Here is a 26,986-nt window from a genome sequence, read left to right on the forward strand (position 1 = left end):
CGACAGCTGCCTTTCTACTTCATCTATGGCGGTCCTTATTAATGGTCGCCCGGGACCAACATCTCATCCGTCCAGAGGCATTAGACAAGGAGATCCTCTCTCGCCTTTCCTTTTTACTTTGGCAATGGAAGGCTTAAGCAGAATGTTAATAGCAGATAGAGACTCGGAATCCTTCATAGGATTCCCCTCTAATCACCCAGACCTAGCTATCAAGCACCTCTTGTTTGCGGATGACTGCATCATCTTTGGCCGAAACTCCATCGACAACATCCACATCCTCAAGTCCATACTTCAGATCTTTTGTGAGTCCTCAGGTCAGATGATAAACTATAAGAAGTCTAACATCTTCTACTCGAAAAACTCTCACCCAAAATTCAAGCGAATCATTATGCGCTTGTTAAAAGTTCGGAATGCATCAACATCTGAGAAATATCTGGGGGCGCAGCTCTTCATAGGTGCTAATAAAACTAATGCGTTTAAGGATATTCTTCTTCAGATTCAGAATAAACTTGAGAGTTGGAACCACTCTTTCCTCTCTCAAGCTGGGCGCACTATTGTTGCTGCAACAATAGTTGCTGCTGTACCCCGATACCAAATGCAATGCTTCGCCATACCTAAAGGTGTAAGCAAAAGCATTATGACTTTACAAAAGTCATTCTGGTGGGGTAAGTCCAGAGGCATTTGCACGAAAGCTTGGTCGTCCATTTGCCTCCCCAAAGCTCTTGGAGGGCTGGGTATACATCTTCCAGAGCTTGATAACAAAGCTATGTTAAGTAAACTAGCTTGGAGGGTTAAAGCGGAGCCTAAGGCTCTGTGGGTGCGGTTCTTAAAAGATAAGTATTTTCCATTTACTGATACTCCGGGCCCCGTCAAACCCTACCACTCTTGGACTTGGAATACCATTAGGAAGCACATGTATCTGATAGATGACTTTCTGACTTGGGAGGTTCACAATGGTAAAAATATTAATATATGGAGAGATAGTTGGATTCCGGAGATTAATACCCCCCTGAATCATAATAACGAATCTGACATAACGAAAGTAGCACAGCTCATTCATAATAATAAATGGAACGAGGAGGTTCTGTCCAGAATCTTTGACAACCAAACACAAAACTTAATTAAAGCCATACCCATAGATGTAGAAGGGGAAGATGAGAGGAAATGGACACTCAATAAATCAGGTAGATTTACGGTCAACTCTATGTATAGATACTTGACCACCAGTATGCATTCCCCCCCTCTTCTCAACCCAAATTGGAAGTTCATCTGGAAGTTGCCGACTATCCCTAGAATCCAAACCTTTATATGGAAAATATGCACAAAAACCCTTCCAGTTAGAAAAAGAATAGACAAATTTATAGATGGCAATCTAAACTGTCCCAACTATGCGGAAATAGAAACTATTGAACATGCACTCTTACACTGTCCTTTAGCCAAAAATATTTGGTTCTATTTCAACACCATCTCAGAAAATATCTTTAATGTGACGGAATGGATTTTTTCATGGGAAAATACTACCCCCCTTAACGACCGGAATATCCAGAATCAGTTAGCTACGATCCTTTGGATTATTTGGAAAATTAGATGTGACCATTGTTTCCAACACGAGATTAATAATCTAACCCACATTATTAATATGATACAAAACTTCCCCAGAAATGACCACACGAATATCACAAAAAACGGACCAGTGAAAACTAAATGGACCCCACCTAAGCGAGGTTGGTTAAAAATTAATGTAGATGCATCTTTCTTGAATGTCCATGAAAGTACAGGTACCAGTCTGATTATCCATGACTCCGACTCTAAATTCATAGAAGCTCACACCTCCCTTGCGAGGAGCAGAACTAGCGAAGAAGGTGAGGCTATAGCAATTCTTAATGGCCTGGTATGGGCGGTTGAACATAATTATAAACACATCATCATTGAAAGTGATAATATCAATATCATCCAGAACATCAAGAACAGTAAACATAAAGTTCAATGGCAATCATGCACCCACATAAAGAGAATTAATGAAATCAAACGCCAGTTAGATAGGGTCTCTTTCAATTTCACTTGCAGGAAATATAATGCTGCGGCGGATAAGCTGGCTAAAAGGGCGCGTAAGAAGCATAAATCGGAATCCTGGAGCAGAATACCGTTCTTTATTTTGAAGTTGTATTGTAATGACACTCTTATTACTTAATAATATTTCACACCTTAACAAAAAAAATATATGGTCGGAATATTTATTTCTTGCTTTGGTTTTGTCAACTTTACAGTTCCCTATTTCAACAAAAAAAAAACTTTACAGTTCCCTATACCCTTGTATAGATAGAGATTCTACTTTTTTTTTGTTGAACTTTAGAGATTCTACTTATGAAGTGAATTCATTAGTATTCATTTTGCCGTGGCCACAACTATTTCTGATTTTGTACTGTTATTTTGTATTAGCAATGTGTTATAATTTTAATAGTAATATATAAGAAACTTTTATATGAAGATAATTTCGCTTGCTAACTTGAAATTTTGTGGTCAAATCAAAAGCATGATCCAAGATTATGTATTTTACCTCGACCAAATATTGAACGAAAACATTATCAATGTTTATGCAGTAGTTAGATGACCATTAAAAGACATTCTATGGTCTTTGAAGATCCAAACGTCAATTATATTGTAGTGTAAGAGTTCATCTAATTCTGATGTTGTACTTTAGTGTTGTATTTTTCTGATGTATCAATGCCAAACAATGATGTGGTGTCTTGTGGGGTCATTCTTAATGTAAATTAGATTATAATAACATGTTTTTCAAGAAAGAATTATAAAGGCAACAAGTGTGTCTCCTCTGCAATACAGAAGTCTTAGTTTCGATTACATGGAAATGCAAATCCAAAGGGCATAAGCAAACGCATTATGACTCTTCAAAAGTCTTTCTGGTGGGGTAAGTCAAAAGGAATATGTACCAAATCTTGGAAGTCGATCTGCCTCCCAAAAGATATGGGAGGTTTGGGTATTCATAGTCCCGATATTGATAACATAGCTATGTTAAGCAAACAAGCCTGGAGAGTAAAGACTAATCCGGAAGCAGCATGGGTAAAATTCCTGAAAGCAAAATACTATCATAATTTAGAGAATCCAGGACTAGTTAAGAAACACCACTCATGGATTTGGAAGAATTTGTGCAAATCGTTGAACCAAATAAACAGCCTGAGCATATGGGAAGTAAAAAATGGTGAGAATATAAATATTTGGAATGATATATGGATCCCACATACAAACCTCCCAATTACAAATCAACACAACTCAAATCTTACAAATGTATCTCAACTTATTGAAAATAACAAATGGAATAAAAATCTCCTACGAGACATCTTTGATGAAAATACCCAAAACTTGATAAAAGCAATTCCAATCAGCCAGGAAGGTAAAGATGAACTGAAATGGGCTTTAATAGAATCTGAAAATTTCACGGTCAAATCGTTATACAATCATCTGAGAAGAGAAAACCTTGATCCGAATCCCGATCAAACTAACTGGAAATTTCTTTGGGGTCTCCCCGTTATCCCCAGAATCAAGATTTTTCTATGGAAAATATGCAACAGGGCGCTACCGGTCAAAGGCAGAATAGGAAAATACATAAGAAATAATATGAACTGCCACATATGCAATGATATAGAGACAATGAAGCACGCTCTTCTTCATTGTCCGGTTGCCAGAAATATTTGGTTCCATTTTAATATCATTTCAGGAAATATAGAATCGATTAAAGATTGGATTTTCTCGTGGAAAAATTCTACTCATAGATGCAACAATCCAAAAAGAACACATTTTGCTACTATTATGTGGATTATATGGAAAACAAGATGCAATAGCTGTTTTCAAGGAACCAAAACCGAGACACTTAACACTATCAACGCTATACAAAATTTCCCGGACAATAGTAATGAAATTATCACGGAAAAAAACAAAGATACTAAAAAATGGTCCCCCCCAATAGAACCGTACTTTAAAATAAATGTTGATGCCTCTTTCAAGACGATTGATGCTATCATAGGCACGGGGTTAATTTTTCACGATTACAAAGCAGCGTTCATTGGAGCTGCGGCCGCTTGCACTAGAGCTAGAAACAGTGAAGAGAGCGAAGCTATAGCTATTTGGAAAGGTATGGAATGGGCAATACAAAGAGAATACAAGCACATTATCATTGAAAGTGACAGCTATAACCTCATAAAGCACATCAAAGATCGGAAGCATTCGATAAAGTGGCAATCAAAGATTCATATCCAGAATATTAGAGATATGATGAGAAGCTTTGAGGGTATTTCCTTCCAATATACAAAAAGAACGCTGAACTCTCAAGCAGATTTATTGGCGAAGTGGGCGAGAAGAAAGAAAAAAAAAAGATATGGAAGCAAGTGCCTTATTTTCTTATTAAAAAGTACTGTAAGAACATTTTAATTTAGTGTATATATAGCATTCTATTTCAAAAAAAAAGGACTATTGTAATATATATCCAAAAAAAATATGAAAATCATCAACAAACTTTTTACCGGCCTTCAACCCCCTTTCAACTCATTATCAAATATATATAAAAGAAAAAAATAAATACATTATTTTATTAATAAATACAATGGATCTTGAGTAGAATTTAAATCTCATATGCTAAACCCTAAATTCGGGAATCATGTGCTGCCTGAGTGAAACTACCTCAGTGGGAACGCTGAATAAGTGTTGCCGCTCGCTATCAATTTTTAATATGTAAATTTCCTGCATCTTCTGCAAGCCTGCGACTTTCACATAATTACAAACCAAAGAGAATTCATACAAAATTGAAAAACACACCATGTGGGGCAACCAACCAAGAAGTAATTGAATAAACTTATTTAGACCTAATGAGTTCTGGATAGAAGTTTTAGAGAGTCATTCTCAACAGGAAAAAAAGAAGTTGTCATTCATTCAACAAAAGATAGGAAAACTGCCCGAAGTCCCGGTGTTCGCTTGAGTCCGCCCGAGTCCAAAGTGGACCGCAGATACCTTATACTCGTCATAAGCATACCCGATATGCCAGAGAGATTGTTATGGGCGGAAAGTGATCATATGGTCTTTACCGGATAAACGTCTCGTTTAACTCAAGTGGTCGAAGACCGATGAGATGACCGATACCTCTACCCGTTAGATGTGACCCTTACTTTTAGGGTATGATCCGTGGCTCAATATAAGGGGCATTTAGAATATTCTCATATCAGCTGGACCATAAAATCCTAGGTTTCTTCACACCGCTTTCAGAAGTTTCTTAGCTCCTTATATATCATTAACACGAACACTGCTTATTTTAATAATGTTTTTCTCTATCTCTCTCTGAGCATTTTACTAGGCATTAACCTCTTCTCCTTCCTCTCGTCTCTGTAACTTTTCTCTTGCTAGTCTTCTAGAGGCTTATTTCATTGTAAATTATATTGAGTATCAATCTTAACAACTGTGAGACTGTAACTTCATCTTTCTCTTTGGACGATAAAAAGAAGGTCATGAATGGCGTTTCTTCGTCTTTTTATCATTAACTTGTTGAGTTTCTCTATGTGAACCATCTATTGATAAATATTTTTTCTGATAGAATTCTGCAACTTTTCTAATGTTGTATGATTTGTAATCTTATATCAGTAAGTATCTAATAAAAAAATAACTACCTTAACCTTTTTACTGGAGCTTCAATTGCTTAAGTAGTCAACATAGACTTGCGTGATAACTAACACGCATGTCCCTTCAGCCTGTCACAGATGAGTAATGCTCAAAGGAATTTTTAATTTTGATAGGACGGGACCGAGTGATTGAATGGATACAAGATTTTGGTTCCCGATCGAGACTGGCCCGAGAAATTTAGTCATGCAGACAACCTGACAAGACCGATTTCCTCTCTTACACCACCTGATTGTTGTGTCATTAAAACCGCGTTCTTCGATAAACAATCTCTAGATCGTTGTTTCGGGACCCATTTTTTATTTTAGGGCATGTATGAAAGAGTCTATCACCCCTTCACTAGTTGGGGACTTGGGGCCCCTGTGAGAGGGAGAGAGAAGATCACACAAATGGTGGTGGTGAAAAATGATTAAATGAAGATGATCTATTTTCATAATAGTCAGCGGTTTCGAGAAACAAGAAGATTACCGAGGTGCAAATATTTTGTTAAAAATTAGTCAACTTCAGTTGACTAATTCTTTTTGTGATTGTTAGAGAGAAACAAATTTTAGTTGACCATTTTTTCTCTAAGCCGACAAGGGACTCGGGTAAACTACCATCGCCGAAGACATTCAATTTTTTTCTCGAATATTTCTCTCTGCTCCTCCGTCCACCACCACCATTATTTCTCTCTCCCTTTTCTTCTTCTCTCATCCTTTCTCTTCCTCTACTCTCTCTCCTCCCTCTTTTTGCCCTCTTGTTCTCTCTTTAGTTATTCTGGCGAAGGAGATCCTCCCTTCGTCGGGTTAGATAGAGAGAGAGAATATGAGAGAAAAAAAAGGAATGATAAGAGGAGAGAGAAAAAGAAGGATGAATGGAGGTGGTGATGGAAGGAGAAAGGAAGAAAAATAGTGATAATTTGGTAGTGGGAGGTGAGGAAGACGAAGAAGCTACTTTGTTTCCTTTTAAATTTTACACCTTGAATTCTTTTTCAAAATTACATTTTCTCTTTAAAATTTTACACTCCATAAACTTTTTTATTTCTCCAATTCACCCTAGCTAGGGGTGGGAATTGGGCGGGTATGGGCGTCCATGGGCACTTAAAGCATCGGGTCGGGCGGGTCGGGCGGGTCGGGCACCAAATTTCAATGGCTATTAGGGTAAGTGGGTTAATCGGGGGGCAATTTTGAAATTCGCCTTACCCATTACCCGCACAAGCCCATTAAGAAGCTCGGGTAATTCGGGTATGGGCGGGCGGGTAGCGGGTAAGCTCATGACTTGAAAAAATTCACATTTTCCTCTCTTTTTTTTTATTTGAAATTTGTCAGCGGGTTGAAGGGACCCTACCCTTTACACAGAAACATTAAACCAATAAAGAAATAAACCAACTATCCAGAAAAGGGAAACAAAAAAATCAAGAACAAGTAAACAAGAAATTCAATGACGCCTAACTCTTATTATACCCTCTTTGTCTTCCCTCACAATCTTTTCTAATTCTTCCGGTAACACATTTGAACTCATTTCTTCATAGCCCGAAACTAGTTTCAGTTTAGAAAGGTAATCGGCCGCTTGATTTATTTCGCGATACACGTGTATAATTGTGCAATCATCCATACTACTCCATATGGTCCGTATCTTTCTGACTAATCTTGTGATCTGTCATGGTGGCTCTCTCTCGGTTTGTGATAAAATAAGAACAGCTAGTGAAGAGTCTGTTCTCTTGGGTCATTATTTATGTTGTTCTAAAGAGACAACACAAATAATGACCCAAGAGAACACTTTCCCTAATTCTAAAGAAACAATTTGGGATTAAAACTAGTTTGTGTTGTTCTTTTTAGGAATTTGATCTCACATTGATAACTAATGAAGAATTCTCATGAGATACAATATAAACTTATCCCTATCCTTGTTCCTTTAAAGCCAAACACTACTTCAGGAACCTACTAGGAATTCTCTTGGGTCATTGCAAAACAATGCATTGGGTTCGTATGGTTGCCCTTAAACATATTGTTTACCATCTTAACTAGGCTTAACAACATGGGCGGTTGGGCTTCATCAACCCAAAAAGTTGATGTAATTTGGTTGGTTATCATTGGGGACGTTAAATGGGTGCGGGCATGGGCGGGTGCGCGGGTAGAGGTTTTAACCCATGCCTGTCCACTAAAATTTGGCGGGCTGGGCGGGTTGTGCACGAGACGGACGCGGGCGTCCATGGTCCTCGTTGGGCTCGAGTGCCCGTGGACGGGTGCGGGCTCATGGGGAGAATTCCCACCCCTAAATTCACCTAATTCATCTTCCTAACATTTGTTTTGACATTTGTGTGCTCACACACAAATGAAGTCACACATCTCAAATTCAAAATTTCTAAGTTCTTATACATTACTAGAACACAAAATACTAAAATTAAATAAACAAGATGAAGTAAATAGTTGATAGAGGTGTGGCGGGCCAATTTGACAACTTCTCTCTCTTTTTTTTTTTTTTTTTTTTTTTTTTTTGTTGAAGAACAAACTTCTCTTACTTCAAAAAAAAAAAAAAGAACAACTTCTCTCTCTATCTAATCCTTTTTCATCTTCACCACCACCACCACCTCCCTCTTTGTGTCTATCAACCATCATTACCACCATCATCGTCAAATACCAATGTGTCCCGCCATGGTAAGAATATAAGTTCACTTGCCTCCATCTACAACACTATGAAGGGAAGTTTTATTGGCGTCCCCCACATTGGGTTAACAGGGCGTGTCGATTATTTGACTCAAAATCGGTGAGAGCCCGAATCAACTTTCTTTTTTTTTTGTTGAGAAGAAAACTAAAGACACAAGGACTAAACAAAAGAAGACAGTAAGGAGACTGGTAGATCTGATCGAGCTAGCCAAATCCAGGTTCCCCAATTCAGACGACTCCATTTAGCTAACTGATCCGCTCTAGTATTTCCTTCCCTGTTGATGTGAGAGTAAATAATTCGGACGAAGTTTCCTTCGAGCTGACGAATTCTGTCGATGAGTTTGATTGTTTGCCAACCAATGTCTACATGTTCCCCATTGAGCATCTGAACGATATTACTATTATCACTTTCAATATGAAGATATGCAATATTCTTTGAAGCCGACCATTGAAGCGCTTTGACAATTGCCCAACATTCACATTCTTCTGCGTTTTGGCCTCTGAAGTTACATGCCGACACCGCTAGAAAGTTGGCTTGATCATCATACACAACATAACCAATGACCGCAAATTCTTTACCATCCAAGAATGAGGCATCTACATTAATCTTGATGAAAGGCGCTACCGGAGGAGACCAAAGGGAATTCCTATCATGAGGTTGAGAAGTTAAAGGAGCCTTAAGAAGTTTTGGTGTGCTGTGAATCTGATCAATAATCATCATAGGTAAAACCTTAGTCGACGAGAAGCATTTATCACACCTCGCTTTCCATATCTGCCAAAGAATAATAGCAAAAAGTCCACTAATCTGCTCATCAATAACTTTCCAAGAAATAATCCAATCAAGAAGATTAGTAATGTTGCCAAAAATAATATTAAAGTGAAACCATACCACAGAAGCTAAATCACAATGTAAAAGAACATGAGTAATTGTTTCAGGTTCTCGACAAAACGCACAGTCAAAGTTATGATCAATAAATTGACCAATTTTACTCCGCACTGGTAAGCTGTTTGTGCAACATTTCCATAGGAATAGTTTGATTTTTGGTTGGATCGGTATATACCAGATGAAATTCCATTCCTTAATATCATACTCATTATATTCCGTACGTAAATAATAATACATGAATTTGATGGTGAATTTACCCGATTTGGTCAGAGACCATTGAGCAGTGTCGTCCATATGTTCCTGTAGATTGATGCTCAGAATAGAATTAGATATATCATTATTAAAGCATTGCGTAAGAATATTCGTATTCCACTGGTTGTTAATAATAAGTTGGGAGACCTTAGTGAGGTTACTATTATTAATATTATCTATAGGAGGAGGGTGATTAGGGATCCAATAATCAGACCAAATGTTAATGTTAGTACCTTTGTTGATATCCCAGAAGATTAATTTGGTAACATTACAACCTGTTTGGAGATAGATTTCCAGAACCACGAGTGATGGTTCTTAGCACGAATAGGTTTATGATCTTTGTTGAAATACTTCGCTTTGAGAATCTTAGCCCAAGGAGAACCAGGATCTTTGAGAAGACGCCACAGTAACTTACTCAAAAAGGCCTGGTTATTCAGAGCAGGTAAATGGAAACCAAGACCTCCCAATTTCTTAGGAAGACAAATAGCAGACCAGTTAATGGTATGAATCGTTTTAGATTTTCTCCACCAGAAAGTTCTTTGAAGAACTTCAATGCGGCTGCTTATGCCCTTAGGAATGGCAAAGCATTGCATTTGGTATCGGGGAACAGCCGCAACTATTGTGTTGATAACAATAGCGCGGCCAGCGGGAGAGAGGAGAGATGTCTGCCATTTAGAAAGTTTGTTTTGGATCTGAGTAATGAGGGAAGAAAACAACTTCCGTTTATTAGCACCAATGAAAAGATGAGTTCCGAGGTATTTGTCAAGATTGGAGGATTGATGGACCTTAAAATCACGGATGATCATACGTTTGAATTTCGGATGGGTGTTTTTAGAAAAGAAAATGGTAGACTTAGTGAAGTTGATCATCTGACCCGAGGCTGAACAGAAGGTGTCCAGAATATTCTTAAGGGTGGTGATATTGACAAGAGAGTTATGACAAAAAATGATGCAATCATCAGCAAAGAGGAGATGCTTGATAGTGATGTCGGTCTTTGGAATGGGGAAGCCCTGAAAAGGAGTGGTATTACTATTGGTTTCAAGAAGGCGACTGAGACCTTCCATGGCAAGAGTAAACAGAAAAGGAGACAGAGGATCGCCTTGCCTGATTCCCCTACTGACATTGAAAGTAGGACCAGGACGACCATTAATAAGGACAGCCATGGTCGAGGTGGAAATGCAGGTGTGAATGAGGTTAACCCACTTGGAGTTAAAACCCATCCGACACATGATAGTCTCTAAGAATTTCCATTCAATCCGATCAAAGGCTTTCGACATGTCCAGCTTAAGCGCGAAATAGCTCTTCGAACCTTTGATGAGTTTAAAGGAATGGGCCACTTCTTGGCTGATGATGATGTTATCAGTATTCTGCCTACCATGCACATAAGCAGCTTGAAAAGGCGAAATGATGTCGGGAAGCACCAGTTTAAAGCGATTAGCCATAATCTTGGTGATGATTTTATAGGTGGTATTCATAAGACTGATGGGACGGTAGTCAGCCGTAGTCTGTGGGGTTTTAGTTTTGGGAATAAGACAGATATGAGTATGATTGACCTGCTCAGGAAGAAGAGTATGAGTAAAAAAATCCGAGACAAGCTTAATCATATCGGCCTTCACCGTATCCCAATTAGTCTGATAGAAGAGAGGGGGGAAACCATCAGGTCCCGGGGCCGAGTCAGCTTTAAGCGACATGATGGAAGCATGAATCTCCTGCTCCGAAGGAACTCGAGTGAGAGCAAGGTTAGTAGAGTCAGAAATTTGATCAGGGAAGAGATTCAGTAAATCATCGGAGATAAGCGACCCCGAAGTAGTGGAAATGTTCCCAAGGTTGGTAGAGAAGATGTTAGCAATATCCAAAGCCCCCTGAATCCAAGAGCCATTATTGTCCTTGATAGCCGTAATGCGATTCTTTCTGTTCCGATTAATAGCTTTAGCATGGAAGAATTTGGTGTTTTGATCCCCCAACTGAATATTGTCATTCCTAGATTTCTCTTTCCAGAGGCTTTCCAGCTGATTATAAGCTTCTTCTAAAAGAAGAGTTAACTCATGAGCCCTATCACCACAGTCAGCATGTTGGAAAGCCTCAGTAAGACTACGAATCCTGGTGTCAAGGTGACCAAAAACCTGTTTATTCCACCTGGCCAGATTAATGGCTAAATGATTCAGTTTGGGTTGAATAGATTGCTGACTAGGAGGCCAATGATCTCTGATAAAGTCACCACACTCCGGATGAGACATCCAGGTCCTAATGAATTTGAAAGGGCGTTTGCCAAGATTGTTCAAAGCAGAGGTAGTCAGAAGAATATGAATGTGGTCAGAACCAACTCCCGGCAGATGAGTAACCAGAGAAGCCGGGAAGTCCATCAACCAGGAATGGTTCATAAGGGCCCGGTCTAATCTCTCTTTAATGAGAGTCCCTTTAAATTGCCGATTAGTCCAGGTGTAGGTGGTGCCCTTATACCCCGCATCTCTAAGACCCAGATTATTAATCCTCATATTAATTTTAGTGACCTGGCTAGAAATCTCATTACGACCACCCTCCTTATCCGACGGATGTAAGATAGTGTTGAGATCGCCAATGACAACCCAAGGGACAGTGGAGTCAATATTCTGATTACTAAGGTAAGCCCGAATCAACTTGAGTTCACAAATGTGTGTATACACGAAAAATGAGTAGGGTAAGCCCGTAAGGTAAAAAAAAGAAAAATTGATGTGTGAGTTTGAATAACCATGAATATATCGTCTAAAGGTTAAACAGTGGAGTGCGCCCATAAAACCTTTCAGCTGAATGAAGCAATCATTCCTCTTCAGTCTATCAAAGCCGACTGAGGAAGAGTAGCAGACGACGAAGAAGAAGAAAGAAAACAATGGAGGTGGAGGGGGAAGATAAAACGGCATCACTACCGGCGGAAGCGCGCAAGATAGAGAAGACGGCGTACGAATTACTGGAAGAGAGTAGGACATCAATGGAAGAAATCGTCGCTAAAATGCTCTTCATTAAGAAAGAAGGTAGACCCAAATCTGAACTTTCTGAACTCATCACTCAGATGTCTCTCCATCTCGTCAATCTACGCCAGGTATCTCTCTCTCTCTCTCTACGTATTTTTACGTATATAGAGATCGCTTTCTAGGGTTTTTTTCTTCTTCTAGTAGGGTTTATTCTTCGACTAAAGATGATTGCTTATTATACAATTCTAATGAAGTAAGGGAAAAATGAGTTCAATTTGAGGGGTTTTTGTGAAATGGGTCGTTCTAGAGGTTTGATTTTCAATCATTTCATAAATTTCTAAAAAGAATTCCTTTTGAGTTATTTATAGTAAAAAAATCCATGATCCCATTCCATGTTATTCAATTTCTTCAGTATAAGCAGACTGTTGGATTCATTAGGGTTTAGTGATGGATTACAATTGTGAATTGTTTCAGGATGTTAACATCATTTATTGGAATGTTTGAATAGCTATCGACAATTTGGTTGTTTGTTTTAAATATGCAGGCGAATCGATCAATCTTGTTAGAAGAAGATCGTGTGAAAGCCGAAACGGAACGTGCAAAAGCGCCAGTCGATTTCACAACATTGCAGCTTCACAACTTGATGTATGAAAAAAATCATTATGTTAAAGCTATTAAAGCTTGCAAAGATTTCAAATCAAAATATCCAGATATTGAACTTGTACCAGAGGAAGAATTTTTCAGTAGTGCTCCTGAAGAGATTAAACAAAAAGCTATGTCTACCGATAATACCCATGATTTAATGCTAAAGCGGCTCAATTTCGAGTTTTTCCAGGTATTCCCTATTTGTCATCAAACCTAAGTATCGTAATATCTTAATATACGAAGGACTATTGCGCGTATGTCGATTGCCGTTACTTCAAATGAGACATAATATTAGTTTTTTTTTATCTGAATACAAGATTGTTATCAATTATCATAAACAAAGAGAGGGTTATAGTCATTTGCTTTACAGTTTTGGTATTTCATTTTCATTATGATCTACTAATATAGTCCTATATACATTTCTCTTACTTTGAGCAGAGAAAAGAACTTTGTAAACTCCATGAGAAACTTGAGCAACACAAAAAAGGTCTTTTGGAGACCATTGCCAACAGGAAGAAGTTCTTGTCGAGTCTCCCTTCACACTTGAAATCTCTGAAGAAAGCTTCCTTACCCGTACAACAACAACTTGGGATTCTCCATACGAAGAAATTAAAACAACAACACTCCGCAGAATTACTTCCACCTCCTCTCTATGTTATTTATTCACAACTTGTAGCCCAGAAAGAGGCGTTCGGAGAGAACATTGATTTAGAGATCATTGGAAGTATGAAGGACGCTCAATCTTTTGCCCAGCAACAAGCGAGGAAGGATACAGGTAATTAGTGAGAACCATTTGAATCATGTCAAATTTATACTGAATGAACTTCGTTTGAAACAGTTCTAAGTTTAATTTATTTGGGCCTCTCATCTGTGGACTTAATATAATAGTTCAAGGTGAATGATAAAATGGTCTTCAAGGAATAGGTTGAGGTTTTTACTTGTTTGGGTCTTCACAACAATACATTTGACATTGTTGTCATACTCCAATGCAATCATTTGTTTGAATTTGTCATGAACCTGCTAGGTGGTTGCATCTAAATTGGACTCAAGTTTTCGAGATTGATTAATCTAGTTGTAAGATCTCAGGTATCTCTACAAATTCAGACACAACCAAGTTGGATGATGATGCACCTGATGATGAGGATGATGGCCAGAGACGGAGGAAGCGAACAAAGAAAGTTCCTAGCAAGGAGAACCTTGACCAAGCAGGAATCTATCAATCGCATCCCCTTAGAATTATCCTCCACATATATGATGACGACGATTCCAATCCCAAACCTGCGAAGCTGGTCACTCTAAGGTTTGAGTACTTGTTAAAGTTAAACGTGGTATGTGTTGGACTTGAAGGGTCACGAGAAGGACCAGAGAACAACATCTTATGCAACTTATTCCCTGATGATACTGGTGCTGAGTTTCCTCACCAGGTACAGATATTTGGAGCAAGTTTGTTTCAACTTAGTCATTCTCTTCTTTAGTTTCAGAAAATAATATGTTCCGATTATGATGCAGTTATCTAAGTCATGTGCTGGAGATGCTGTATTTGATGAAAAGAGAACCTTACGCCCATATAAGTGGGCCCAACATTTGGCGGGAATTGATTTTTTGCCTGATGTTTCGCCTCTCCTTACAGCTGACAAAACTCAAACCAATGAAGCAGTTAAAATTGCCACAGTCACGTCTGGCCTTTCGCTTTATCGCCAGCAGAATCGAGTCCAGACAGTTGTTCAAAGGATCCGATCTCGGGAAAAGGCTCAGCTGGCTCTTGCGTGAGTCACTGCTTTGCTTATTTTGTTGTCTTGGTGAACTGAAAATGGAATTTAAATACATACTTAGACAAACATAAAATGTAGGACTGGAAGCTGGATTTAAATTGACACTTAGAATTATGGCAGATGTCAATTTCACATTTTCTAATGCAGTAGTGAAACATGACGAGCACTTAAAATCTTTGGTTGCCTTACAGGGAGCAGCTTGATTCCTTAATGAAGCGTAAATGGCCTTCTTTGACTTATAATGATGTTCCATGGGCGTTGCATACTCGTTCATGCAATTTGCAGAGTTGGTCACGTATAGGAGCTTCAGTTAATCCGACCTCATCCTTGTCCGTTGTTGCAACAGAGCAACTTGCAGACCCAATGGACCTTGATGTGGATGGAAGAGGTGGTAGATCGAAAGAAGAGTTAGAGAGTGCAAGGGAAGATGGGGAGCTTCCTTCTATTCTGCAGGTTCCAGCCATCTTAAATGATGATATGAAAGTGACTTCTTCAAAAGGGTCCAATCTTGAGCATTCTAGAAGTCTTGCTTTGATTTCAAAAAGCATGACTCCGCCTTCGAAAATGGGAAAATCTCAAAGTTTCGTAAGACATGATGATGATATGGAACTCATCCCTGAGAGTGAGAGTGATCTGGATGAATCAGCACGAATTGAGCCAGAGATGGACAAGTTAGCAATCCATGAGCTGGTTGACAAGTCATGGGAAGAATATGGGGTTCAAGAGTTCCTTATAGTTTTGAGTCGAAGAATGGATAAAGATGACAAGACTGTAAATTTAGAAGCCAAGGTAACTTCCACTTCTTTTGTTGGATTAGTTTGTTTCTTGGCTAATTTGCTTTTCTAACTACCCTTCCATTTTAATAGATCAAGATAAGCATGGAATATCCTCTTAGACCGCCTCTTTTCACATTAAGTTTGAACCAGACTCTTTTTGAAGAGAACTCTTCCAAAAGAGATGCAGCTGAATGGTACAATGAACTGCGCTCTATGGAAGCAGAGGTAAGCAGTTAAATCGTTTATTTCTGGCTGATTCATGAGTCGTGGGGTCTGACTCGTCTGAATGGTTGACTCCTGTTGATTTGGGTTCATTTGATCTGGATTTAGACAATGAGAGAGAAAAACTCCTCTTAAGATGCATTTCATAGAACCAAATAATGGCGATGTTATTGCATTTTTCACGTTTCATCACTAAAATTGAAAAGGCGATGAGGGAAGTATATTGAACTTCGTATGCATCTCAAATCGAACTACGGTGGAATTAAAGCTTCTTAGCTCAATATGAGTTTAATATTTATCAACCCCACAGTTTTTTCGTATGGAATGTATATGAACTTGGCTTTTTATGGTTGTTGCAGGTCAATCTTCACATCTTAAAGATTCTACCATGGGAGTACGAAAACTACATACTAGCTCATCAAGTGTGTTTTCTTGCAATGCTATTCGACTTTTACTTGATGGAGGCCTCCCCATCTTCTAAGACGAGGAAGAGTACTTCTGTGGTCGATGTTGGTATGTGCAAGCCTGCTAGTGGAAGTATTCTCTCTCGATCTTTTAGAGGAAGAGATCGTAGAAAGATGATCTCTTGGAAAGACGTCGAATGTACTCCTGGCTACCCTTACTAAAACAGTATGATATAGGTGCCTTATTTCAGTCTTAGTTAGGTATGGATTCACCACTTTCATGTAGCTGTTGTTTGTACTTGAAAATTTTGTAATTCATTTTATACTTCATGAGTCATTGTTGCTGATTTGGGGCTCTAAGTTAACTTTTTCTATGTATTAGAAGTATAATACGAGGTTGCTTTCGGGACCGTTTGGATTAGATGATTCAGACTCAAAAGAGTTAGGTTTGAACACCTCATTAGCATGAACCTCTTCTTCGGTTTATCTTTTTGAGGTTGCATACTCCGATATGATACCCTAATATCTTGTCAGGCATTTCAATCATTGTTGGCGCTGTGATAGGGCCGCTCGAATATCTTGTCAGAGATTTTAGTCGATGTGGGTTTTATTAGCGAGCCTTGTTTTCATATAACAAAAAAAAGTATAGATAAAACTGAAGGACCTATAACCTATCAATTGAGAAAATAATATCATCCAAAACAATCAAAAAATAATTCATTCCAACTTCAGTCATTCATGGGCAAGAAAATATGTTCTAAATGAAACTTGAAAGCTGAAATCAACCATTAGCAAGAACATAAACAAAAACAAAAACAACGGTTACCCCGCAAATGGATAACAACTGCTACTCATCTACACTAACCGTATTCTTTCTTAAAACCTAGCAACCTATGATGTTAGGAAAAGTAATCGAAGATTAGGTAAATGGGGAACCTGATTCATAAATAGTAATACACTTAAAAACCTCAACTCACTACAGCAAACCGCTCGTTTCCCTTTACTTATGTACAGAACTACTTACCCTTTCATATCAAATTCAATAATTTTAAGTAATTAACCAAGCAAGCATTTCAATCACAACCCAATCCTTCAACTTCACCAAGGGCCAGTTTGTGTCCTCCTTAAGCATAGTCTCTTAGCTCCTGGTTGTTGATTCATCCTCTCTAACACCTGTGGAACCATATAGGAAAGAAAATAAACATTATATTTCCCTCAAGTACTTCAATAGCAAACTCAATTAAAAAAAAATGTACACTGTATTAGCATTATATCACATCGCCTGGGCATTAGAATATGCAAAGTAGACAAGCCTAGGGCAATCCTATCCCTGCAAGCCCGGTTTCAACGAGAGTTAGGGACTTAGGGCCAATAGGCTCTAACATGGTAGCGGGTATTTTTGGCATCGACTAATATGCAGAGATTACCACAACAATCTCTCGTCTAATGGGTAATATGCAGATTCTTTCGACATTCAAACTCCCACCTAATCCTTTACAAATGAATTATGTTAGCTTATTTAGTAAACCAAGGCAATTTCAGATTGATTGCTTAAGGAGCTACGTACCTGATTTTTTTGCATCTCCATAATTTTAGCCTGCAGCAATAAAACACATTCGAATATTATGATAGGAAACTAACCATCGATAAGGTCAAGGTGTTTGCTGCATTAAATAAACTACCAACCTGTTTCTTCTGCAAAATCTCGTTTTCCTCTTTAAGTTTTGCGACTTCTGCTTCGAGTTCCATGGTGTAAGCCTGGGCGAAAAAAGTTAAACATATAAGATGATATCACTATTGCTCCAGATATCAAAATTGAAAACAATCCATGACAAGATAGAAAGAAACATGGATCAATGTTTACCTGCTTACGAGCTCGCGATCTTGCAGCCGATTCTCTATTCTTTATCATTCTCCTCTGCCTTCTCTCGACAACCTTCTCCACGGCACCACTGCATCGTTTTCCCCTTAAACTTCCATTAAAAACATAAGGAACTGGAGATAAGGAAGAATTATCACCATTACTCTTCCCAAGCCCATCTGAAGAAGTTGGATTTGCAGGAGACACCGTCGAGATTGTAACTTGACCGGCTCCTAAACCAAGACCACCGCCCGGTACTCCACCACCTTGAATGAAGCCGTTACTTATCATAGTCTCTCCTAGTCCGACAACCCTATTTCTCATCCCTGGACTAGTCAATTGACCATTGTTGACTAAATTCAGTGGAGAAGCATAACCAACAGGAGTTTTCTTTGGGAGGATTTGCAGAGGCTGTTGATGGGTCGGTTGAGAGGCTCCGTTCCCGTTTAGGTTGATACCCATATTAGGGTTTAGATTGTTTAGTGAATTATTACTCTCAACAACTCCGTTTGTTCGATTTAGATGTCCAAACCCAAGAGCTAACCCTGCATTATTATTATTACTCGGAGTATATAATTCACCGTAAAATCCGTTAGTAGTTGGTTTTCCAACTGGTTGAGTCTCTTCTCTTACTACTCCAGCTCTCACCAAGAACTCTTCCAGAGTCATCTCTCCCATTGTATGTTGTCTCTGCTGTAAATTCGATCCGCCATTAACATTCCCATCTTTATTACCGTTACCCATACTACCATTATTAACATTGCCATTAGTACTAGTACCAACAACACCACCACTTTCTTTAAACAAGTCTCTCCAAACTTCGTCAACGGTTTTCGTACTTAGGGTTCGAGGTAACGTTAAAGAACCCTGTCTCTGTAAATTCCCATTAGGTATTCCTCCATCGTTAACCCCGAAGGACGAAGAAGCCATACCCATGACTTGAGCTTCTTCAGCTGTCCAAATATTTCTAAGAAATTCATCCATATTCATTGATCCAAAATCCTTCCCAAGTCCACCCATAGTGTTTTGAAATTCATCAAATGTCAATGAGTAGATGGAAGTTTGTCTAGCTAATGGAAATATTCCTGGAGGTCTTCCACCATCACCACCACCACCATTATTAACCTCAAGTGGCCCATCAATCATGTTCTTGAAGTTCAAATTTGATCCCATTTCTTAAAATCTTAAAACTAATCAGTAATAGTAAACTGAACTGACTGTCTTATCACCAAATTTAGAACCAGATCAAATACTTTTCCTTACTTCCCTTAAAATCCAAATTGATAGAGCAAACCAGCAAAACCCTAAAACAACTTCAAAAATTAAACATCACCCAAATCCAACTATCTAACAACTATACTATCTACCAAATCAAAATTCACAAATTCAAATCTCAATTAAAATCAAATTCTAACTCCAAAATAATAAATCATAAAAAACCTAACCCTAATTTACTTACATAACTCAACTCAATATCAACAATTCATACAAATCAGATTAAATCAAAGAACACCCAAATTACAAAGCTTATAAATCAGTTAAATTTTAATACCCAAAGTCTCAAAAGTTCATAAATTCAACTACCCAGAAAAAAAAAATCAATTTTTTTATGATCAAAAGAGGAAAATTAGAGAGAGAAAGAAGGAAGAAGAAGAAGAGAAAATAACTCACTTCAGCCGTTTTTTTATTCTTCCTGTTTTTTCGGGTTTTTTTTTGCTTTTCTTTCTTTCTGTCTCTCTGTATAAAATTTCTCAACTGTATTTTTCTTCCTTCTCTTAAGTAGCAAATTGGCAACCTATAATGATGCCAAGTGTCCAGGAATGGGTTGCCTTTAAATAGAATGAGGTTGCCTTTATTAATTATAAATAATAAAGCCAACTACTCTATAAAATCGTGGACCACTTAATCTTGACCTTTTTGACCTTTCTGTATTTAGTATCTGACCAATAAGAAGCTGCTATTTGGTGAAATCCTGACCGTTCAATTATCTTTCCGACAGGTCATTACGTCTTGATATTTGTTTTTTTATTGAGCCTTTCCTTATCGGGGAAGTAATAAGACACGCATGATGCGCATTACCCATCTCCTTCTATATTAGTATATTACATGGATTATATTTAGAATATACTTTTTTTTTTTTTTTTTTTTTTGTTGAAAAGATTATATTTATATACTACCCATGCCGCAATGCCTCTTTGTGATTCTATGTGGTATACCAAAAATATGTCTCTACTTTTTCATTTTTCAGGTAACCCATTTTTTCCCTTCTAAAGTAGGATGGGCAATGATAGAGTGACTTAGAAATTGGTACTTAGAGGGTGACATATTTTTCCATTTAGAAACAAAAGCGGTCCCCACTGTAGTCAAATTTTGAAAAACCTTGTCTTTTAGGGATTCCACATCAGCTGGGCGTTAAAATGCCCAAAAATTTGGGCACTCTAACATCTCCCAAGTAGGATTTAGTATTATAAGGTAGTTAAAAACAAAATAAGAGATTGTACAATTCATTTTGCGTACAAGATTAAAAATCAAGGTTTTTTGACGAGTGTTCAAACAAACTGATGAAACCAAGTCCGAAGATTGATTACATAAGTTTAGCGTTATATATATATTTACATATCTAGACATAAAAACACTTGAAATGTCATTTAAGAATGAGCTAAAATAGTCAAATGAACTAGGGGAAACAAATGAAAACTTGTGCATTACTAGTAAAGGATTCTTAAGTGTGATGAAAATATAAAAAGATTCTAATTAAAAAAGTGATAGGATAAGACAAAAAAAGTAGAAGGATAGAGATTAGGAGATAGATAGTAGCAAAGAGAGAAGTTAGGAGTAGAAGATTGATTAATTCTAAAAACAGAAAGGGGAGGGGTCATTTTCTAGGTTTGTGAAAAGGGAAAAAACATTTTATGGGTATAGGAGCTCGAGTCAATCTTGTTTTTAATTTGTAATGTTTAAAAAAGGGAAGGATAAGGGTGAGAGATTATGAGGCAATTACTTGTGGTATTTGTGCTCACAACTCATGAATGCTAACAAAGTCAAACCTACTTCCCCATCCGTGATCTTTTTTTTAAAAAAATTGCTTATGTTATACAAAAGAGTTTTCATAAGTTGAGCTGCAATTCATCAACGAGGGAAGGCTGACTTCATTTACATCTAATATACAATACTAGTAAAACCTTAGATAGTCTAACTCACTTTGCCATTAGCTTGTCTCTCTGCATGGCTAAAAGAAACAATTTCAGATGAGTTTGTGAGAGTTTCTGCTTTCAAAACCCAGTAGTTGATGGTCTAGTGTGTCAAGGATAAATCATAATTCAATCCAACAATACTGTTTCTCAAGTCTCATTTCAAAATTATTTGCACAACCTCCATTTGCTTCCAAAAGTATTGCATTCAGTGCCGACTTCACCTTCATCTATGGATCTGCATTTGATGCGTAGGGTATTCTCAGCAATAGAGATACCATTTTGATTTTGAAAAACTATTCCTACAACAACATCTTCATTGATTTTTTCAAAAAGAGATATCGAAGTTGAATTTGATTTTATGCGGAAGTAATGGTTTCCATGAAGTATCCACTATTTGGTTAGGAGTTTTGTGTGCTCTGTTTTGTGACTGGACGTCAGCTAGTCTTATTATGTTTTTCATACCGTCAAGAAGTTGAGAATGTTTGTTGTGGAGTAAGGACCGTAAAACCTCACAGCTTTTCTTCCCTATTAGAGAGTTGTGGTTATTTGTGTTGAGGTAGTAGGCTTTTAGCTCATCTAATTTCATAACTTCTTCAAATTTGTCATAATAATTATTTAGAATTTAGATTATCTTCACCAACAATTCTAATTTTTGAAGGATCTAAAGCATTACTTAAAATAAGTACTATTACCAACAAAAGAAAGGATATTTTAGTGACTTTAGGTTAGAATCACATAATTTGCACCTGCATGGGACTGACAGTGCACATGGTAACCATATCTTTAGACAAATTATATTCCGAAATCTAAGCTAAAAGAGATCTTTGCCGATCATATTCATGTGAAAAAATCTCAAGAACACGTGAGAGGCATATCAAGTTTCTTGTTTTAATCTTTGATTATGTCATTATTTTACTTAAAACAGTATATGAAAGGTGTATTAAATACCCTAAGCACTTTCTTTTGATAGAGTATTGACTTCACTATTCCTAATTTAGAAGGGACCTTGTCCAGATGTCCTTTATTGGTAACACCAATTACATTTCATGGAGTATTTCTTAAGATGTAATAAACAATGGAAACAATGAGAATTATTGAGGTTATAGTTTATGAAACTTGAGGTGAACCACATTCTTAATTGATAAAAGTAATGGCTGTCTCCATCTAGGAGACCTAAACATACAATCAAACACTTTAAGTTAATGGGATTTCTAGAAAAGACTCAAGTTAATGGGGTAAAATATTAATAATTTTGGACATAATGTATTTATATAAATGTTTAACTTGTCACACTTACATATATTGCCTTTGAAAGATAACCAAAGGTTATATGATATATTGATATGAGAGCTAACTTATATTATGATTTTTTTTAGATGACACGGATAGTTGAATAGTAGTATCGCTAGTTGTTTTCAGGTTTGTTTTGGATATTTACTTTCACTGTTTTATTCGATTAAAATAAAGTCTCGGTTTATTTTCTCAAACAGAATAATTCTTCTCTGATTCAATTGAGATGTAAACGATAATAATGGATTAAATAGTAACAATTCCTTTGGACTTAACTGAGATTAACAAAAACATATTTAGTCGAGGCGAGAAAAAAATTATCTTTCTTTAAGACATTTTACATCCCAGTGACAGTACCAACAGTTGGGTGTATGTCTCCAACGATTCGATTACATCCTTTCAAGCGTGTAATTGTACTTCACAGTTCTGAAAATGTGCGTACCCTCGAAAGTAATAAGAATTTCTTGATTTCTTCTGACTTGATATTCTAGACTAACTAAAATTCTTCAGACTAGAACTTCTAGACTGACTAGAATGCTTCTGACTTGATATTGTAGACTAACTAAGATGTGCCTGACTTAATCTTCTAAACTGACTAAAATGCTTTTAGGTTGATGCTTGAAACACTCATAAATAAATCCTAATTTTCTTTTGTCTTCGAATTCGGACTCTTCATATGAAAGAGAATAAAATCCGGTGTCCAAGAACTGACTAAGTGCATATTTTTAGTGACGACAATCTGTACCGTCAGATCTGATCGTTGAACAAATGGGACAGTTTGGGTCCCAAATCTTGCCCAGAATTTAAAAATTGGACTTACCCATGATTTCCCATTAAATCTAACAACCTTTAAAATTATTTGTTTTGGTGTGTGAGCCGTCAGATTTGGACGTTAACATATTGCAAAACGACCCCCAAACTAATTTTCTCATCTTACCTTTTACTCTTTATTTTAACTAATTCCGTCAAAAAGTTTAAACGAGAATGTTTGGTTCATCCGAAACCAATTTGAAGTGATTATTGACTTTGAATTAAAGAGTTTGATGAGAAGAACGTAATGGGGTACGTCTTTTATAAGTTTGACGAGTCGAACTGATCGAGAATTAGTTATCGAATCTAACATCCCTAACTCTCTTAGTATTCGATATAAAATTTTGAGATAAAAAGTGAAAGAGACGTAAATTCTAATACACCACCAATTCGATAGTACTTTTACCACCACAACTTTAAATTTTAGGGTTATTTCTTAAATAACCCCTAACTTTGTGACCAGCTTCCTGCCTAGCCCCTAACTTTATAAAAAATTCTCAGATGACCCATTTTTTCAATTACCGTTAGAACATCGTTTAACCAGTCATCAACTCTCTCTCCTACATCTCATCACCTCTATTTGCCACCTCATCTTCTCGCCACCTCATCGTCTTCTCCGGAGAAGGTCGCCGACCGACCAATTTTCCGGCCGACGACCTTCAAATATTAAATTATTTTTTTATTTTCTCTCTCTTCTCTCTCTCTCTCTAAATTTTTTTTATTTTTTCTCCTCTCTCTCTAGATCTGGCTCTAATAGACCTTTGAAGGTCTGTTCGACAGATCTGGTTCATGGTGAACCAGATCTAGAGAGAGATGAAAAAAAATTGGAGAGAGGATTATTTTTTTTAATGTTTGAAGGTCGCCGGTCGGAAAATTGACCGGCCGGCGACCTTCGTCGGAGAAGACGATGAGGTGGCAGAGAGAGGTGATGAGATGTAGGAGAGAGAGTTGATGACTGGTTAACGGCGTTCTAACTGTAACTGAAAAGAAAAGTCATCTGGGAATTTTTGACAAAGTTAGGTGCTAGGTAAGAAGCTGGTCACAAAATTAGGGGCTATTTGAAACATACCCCTAAATTTTTATTTCCTCATTTTTAGAAATGATACTTTAGCAACCAATAATATGATACATATGTCCGCTCCCCTCACAAACTAATCATATGAAATTATCTTTTCTTCCAAGTCTGTCATTATCAATTAAAACGTAGTATTAAGTAGATCTATCAACCTTTCTTTTAGCTGAGAGTTCTTTGAGGAGAGAGAGAAGCTCCACGGTGACGTAAGCCCTTCTCTCCTTTTCACTCTCAAACCAGACGAACCAATCTCCAAAACCCTAATCTCAACCCAATCCCTACTCAGACATCATCTTGGAAATCTTCATTGAATCTTCTTTTGATATTCGGCAGGGGATAATCATAATCCCCACCCCTTTGATTAGCTCTACCCCCAATCAACTCCGGCACAACTTCCCGAATCTTCATTATACTTTGCATGCAGCAATACTAAACTCCAGAAGGATCGACAACATTGGTAGAGCGTCAGATCGAGGTATTATTCAAGGCAGGTTCGTAGCTCTCCCGAGACTTCCCCTTTCACGCCAAAGATTGCATTAATAGTAAGTCTGCTCTAAAATCCTTTTGTTTCCAGTGTATTTACTGCTCTCTCTCTTAATTCCGTTTTAATTCTTGTTGTTGGGTTTTGTCGTTTCGTATTTTGGCTTTCGCCTCCTTTCTCTCTCTGATTTCTGCGTTTGAGTCTTCTCCCTCCGGCATGTCAATCGTCTTGTCCGACGAGTAGACTAGTTGGGTGGTTGGCACCAACCAATCCCTGAGCTTGCATGGCGATCATAGTCTGGTGCTTATATTTCTTGACTCTTCCTCGACCTCACTATTTAAGCCACAGTAAGTTCTACATCCTATCCACCCTCATTTGCTACCTTTCCTATTCCTGTTCATCTCCTTCCAAAATCCTTCCCTTCCAGCTTCCAAACTCATCTCCAATGGCAACCCACTTCGCTATTTCTCCCAGAGGACACTTATCTCTTCGATACCAGAAGCCCTCTACTAACCACGAACTCCAATCCATTACCCAGGGCTTTGTAACAAGGTGGTGCTGTCCTGAGGAAGCCTCACTTGCTCAAATCAAGAGAATGCTATACCCCCTCACTGTTTTCTTCAGGGACTGCTACTACTCTCCATTAGATGGCCCTGTCAACACATTCCTCATCAAACCTAAGAGCTTCTTCATCCTCAATGCCCTAAATTTTGGTCGGCCATGGATAATGAGGGGGATGTTACTGGTCCTTAAACAGGTGGATTTTCAACTCACTGAAGGGGTAGATGATTTATTCTACGAACCTATGTGGTGTACTCTATACAAATTACCTCTAGCTATCCAAAACAAGGAGGATCTCGACACCATATTTGAACGTATGGGTAAAATCATAGAAATCAAACCAAGAAGTCTGGGTTTTATAAACAACAAAGTCATCAAGGTCCATTTCCTTTACGATGTTCGCACTCCTCTTCTGGCAGTCATCAACCTACTTTTTGTGGATAAGGAATGCAACATAAATATCAGCTATCAAAAGTTCCCGGGTGCAATTTGCCAATCTTGTCGGATTATTGAACATCCCCTAGGCCATTGCCCTAATCAAGACCCAGGGGTCCCCTCTGATGAGGATGATGATTCGAGTTACGAACCAATGGAGGATACAGAGGAGGTTCCCCCTACTCAACATCCAGAAGAACCAATCCTTAGAGCCCCACCACCATCCCCGGTGCAACCCCACAACCCTTCTAACCTTCGGATCACCACCACAGGCAAGAGAGTTCGCACCAGCTCCTCCCATTTGTCTATCAGTTCCTCTGACGAGTCCATTGATTCTCCTCATCTTCGGGCAAGGTTGGTGGACAACTATGAAGCTCGTCAACTCCTGGAAGAGTCAACTATTCTGTCCCGAAGCTTAGACATTCTTGTCTCTCAGGGTGCGGAGGGTGCCTCTATACCACCTGCCTAGTCTACCATGTGTTTTGTCTTTTATTTGGTCTTTCTGTTGTTGTTTTTCTGTTTTGTAAATTGCTTGTTAGGTGGTTAGCTTGGTTGTTGCTTAGTTTCTTTTGGAACCCTGGTACACACGCAAGAGAGGTGGTCACCTAGGGTTGATAGTGTGGTGGCTCTGTCCCCACCTTTTGTCTTTTCTTGCTTGGTGTACCAGGGTAGGTTTTGGTCTTGTCTTGTCTTGCCTTTGCAGTCTTTTTCGTTTAGCTCTTGGTGCTGCTAGTTTTCTGTTGGGTTGTGTTGTTTGGTCTGCTCTTAGTATTTTTATGTTGTTTTGGTAATTTTGGTTTGGGTGGTAGTGCTTTTAGCTATTTCTTTTCCCTTCTTTTCTTGTGTGGTTGTGCCTTTAGATTGTAGTTTGCCCGTGGGCCCTGGGTGTGGAGCGCTTCTTTAGTTTTTCTGGCCCTGGCCAGATGGACCACCATCAGACGGACTCGTCTAGAGACCTGCCCCGACCTTTGTGGCTGACCCGGACCTCTAATTCTACAGACACCCCCCTCTTGACACCATTTCTATTCTGGCCTGGAATGTCCGTGGGTGTGG

At 38.1% G+C, this 26,986-nt stretch overlaps 3 protein-coding genes across 4 annotated transcripts; 1 reads left to right on the forward strand and 2 right to left on the reverse strand.

Moving 5' to 3' along the window:
* Positions 1-8,484: 8,484 nt before the first annotated feature.
* Positions 8,485-11,957, reverse strand: LOC147565938 (uncharacterized). The gene is made up of 5 exons (XM_086653029.1): positions 10,584-11,957; positions 9,738-10,154; positions 9,386-9,510; positions 9,214-9,328; positions 8,485-9,096 (listed from the first exon to the last, which is right to left on the reverse strand). The coding sequence occupies exons 1-5, from the start codon at positions 11,955-11,957 to the stop codon at positions 8,485-8,487; spliced, it is 2,643 nt and encodes an 880-aa protein (XP_086509155.1).
* A 303-nt stretch (positions 11,958-12,260) lies between these two features.
* On the forward strand, positions 12,261-16,650 carry LOC147565939 (THO complex, subunit 5). The gene is made up of 8 exons (XM_086652395.1): positions 12,261-12,538; positions 12,955-13,245; positions 13,494-13,830; positions 14,142-14,479; positions 14,565-14,821; positions 15,019-15,616; positions 15,694-15,828; positions 16,185-16,650. Exons 1-8 carry the CDS (start codon positions 12,329-12,331, stop codon positions 16,449-16,451), a joined length of 2,433 nt encoding a protein of 810 aa, XP_086508521.1. The 5' UTR covers positions 12,261-12,328; the 3' UTR covers positions 16,452-16,650.
* Positions 16,651-17,128: 478 nt separating this feature from the next.
* Positions 17,129-19,895, reverse strand: LOC147565940 (Basic-leucine zipper (bZIP) transcription factor family protein). 2 transcript variants are annotated; one of them, XM_086652396.1, is made up of 5 exons: positions 19,762-19,895; positions 18,094-19,394; positions 17,916-17,987; positions 17,797-17,826; positions 17,129-17,402 (listed from the first exon to the last, which is right to left on the reverse strand). In XM_086652396.1, the coding sequence occupies exons 2-5, from the start codon at positions 19,261-19,263 to the stop codon at positions 17,328-17,330; spliced, it is 1,347 nt and encodes a 448-aa protein (XP_086508522.1). In that variant the 5' UTR covers positions 19,264-19,394; positions 19,762-19,895; the 3' UTR covers positions 17,129-17,327. The 2 variants fall into 2 exon arrangements, with proteins under 2 accessions (XP_086508522.1, XP_086508523.1); XM_086652397.1 differs by lacking the exon at positions 19,762-19,895 and having other exon boundaries at positions 18,094-19,397.
* Between the last annotated feature and the right edge of the window lie 7,091 nt (positions 19,896-26,986).

This window comes from Eschscholzia californica, unplaced genomic scaffold (assembly GCF_041429995.1).
Source record: "Eschscholzia californica isolate CP2 unplaced genomic scaffold, dmEscCali1.0.p SCAF_1, whole genome shotgun sequence".
Taxonomy (NCBI): Eukaryota; Viridiplantae; Streptophyta; class Magnoliopsida; order Ranunculales; family Papaveraceae; genus Eschscholzia; species Eschscholzia californica.

Bases quoted from the DNA above. Each gene is read 5' to 3' on its own strand.
- LOC147565940 (XM_086652396.1), bottom strand. From the start codon at position 19,263: ATGGGATCAAATTTGAACTTCAAGAACATGATTGATGGGCCACTTGAG. The intron at 17,988-18,093 runs GTAAACATTGAT...TTTTTCGCCCAG, and splicing joins GATCGCGAGCTCGTAAGCAG to GCTTACACCATGGAACTCGA. The intron at 17,403-17,796 runs GTACGTAGCTCC...ATGGTTCCACAG, and splicing joins TGGAGATGCAAAAAAATCAG to GTGTTAGAGAGGATGAATCA.
- LOC147565938 (XM_086653029.1), bottom strand. From the start codon at position 11,957: ATGAGGATTAATAATCTGGGTCTTAGAGATGCGGGGTATAAGGGCACC. The intron at 10,155-10,583 runs GTCAGTAGGGGA...CTCATTACTCAG, and splicing joins GTCCTGGTCCTACTTTCAAT to ATCCAAAACAAACTTTCTAA. The intron at 9,097-9,213 runs GTATGGTTTCAC...ATTCTTTGGCAG, and splicing joins ATTGTGATTTAGCTTCTGTG to ATATGGAAAGCGAGGTGTGA.
- LOC147565939 (XM_086652395.1), top strand. From the start codon at position 12,329: ATGGAGGTGGAGGGGGAAGATAAAACGGCATCACTACCGGCGGAAGCG. The intron at 13,831-14,141 runs GTAATTAGTGAG...GTAAGATCTCAG, and splicing joins ACAAGCGAGGAAGGATACAG to GTATCTCTACAAATTCAGAC. The intron at 14,480-14,564 runs GTACAGATATTT...ATTATGATGCAG, and splicing joins GTGCTGAGTTTCCTCACCAG to TTATCTAAGTCATGTGCTGG.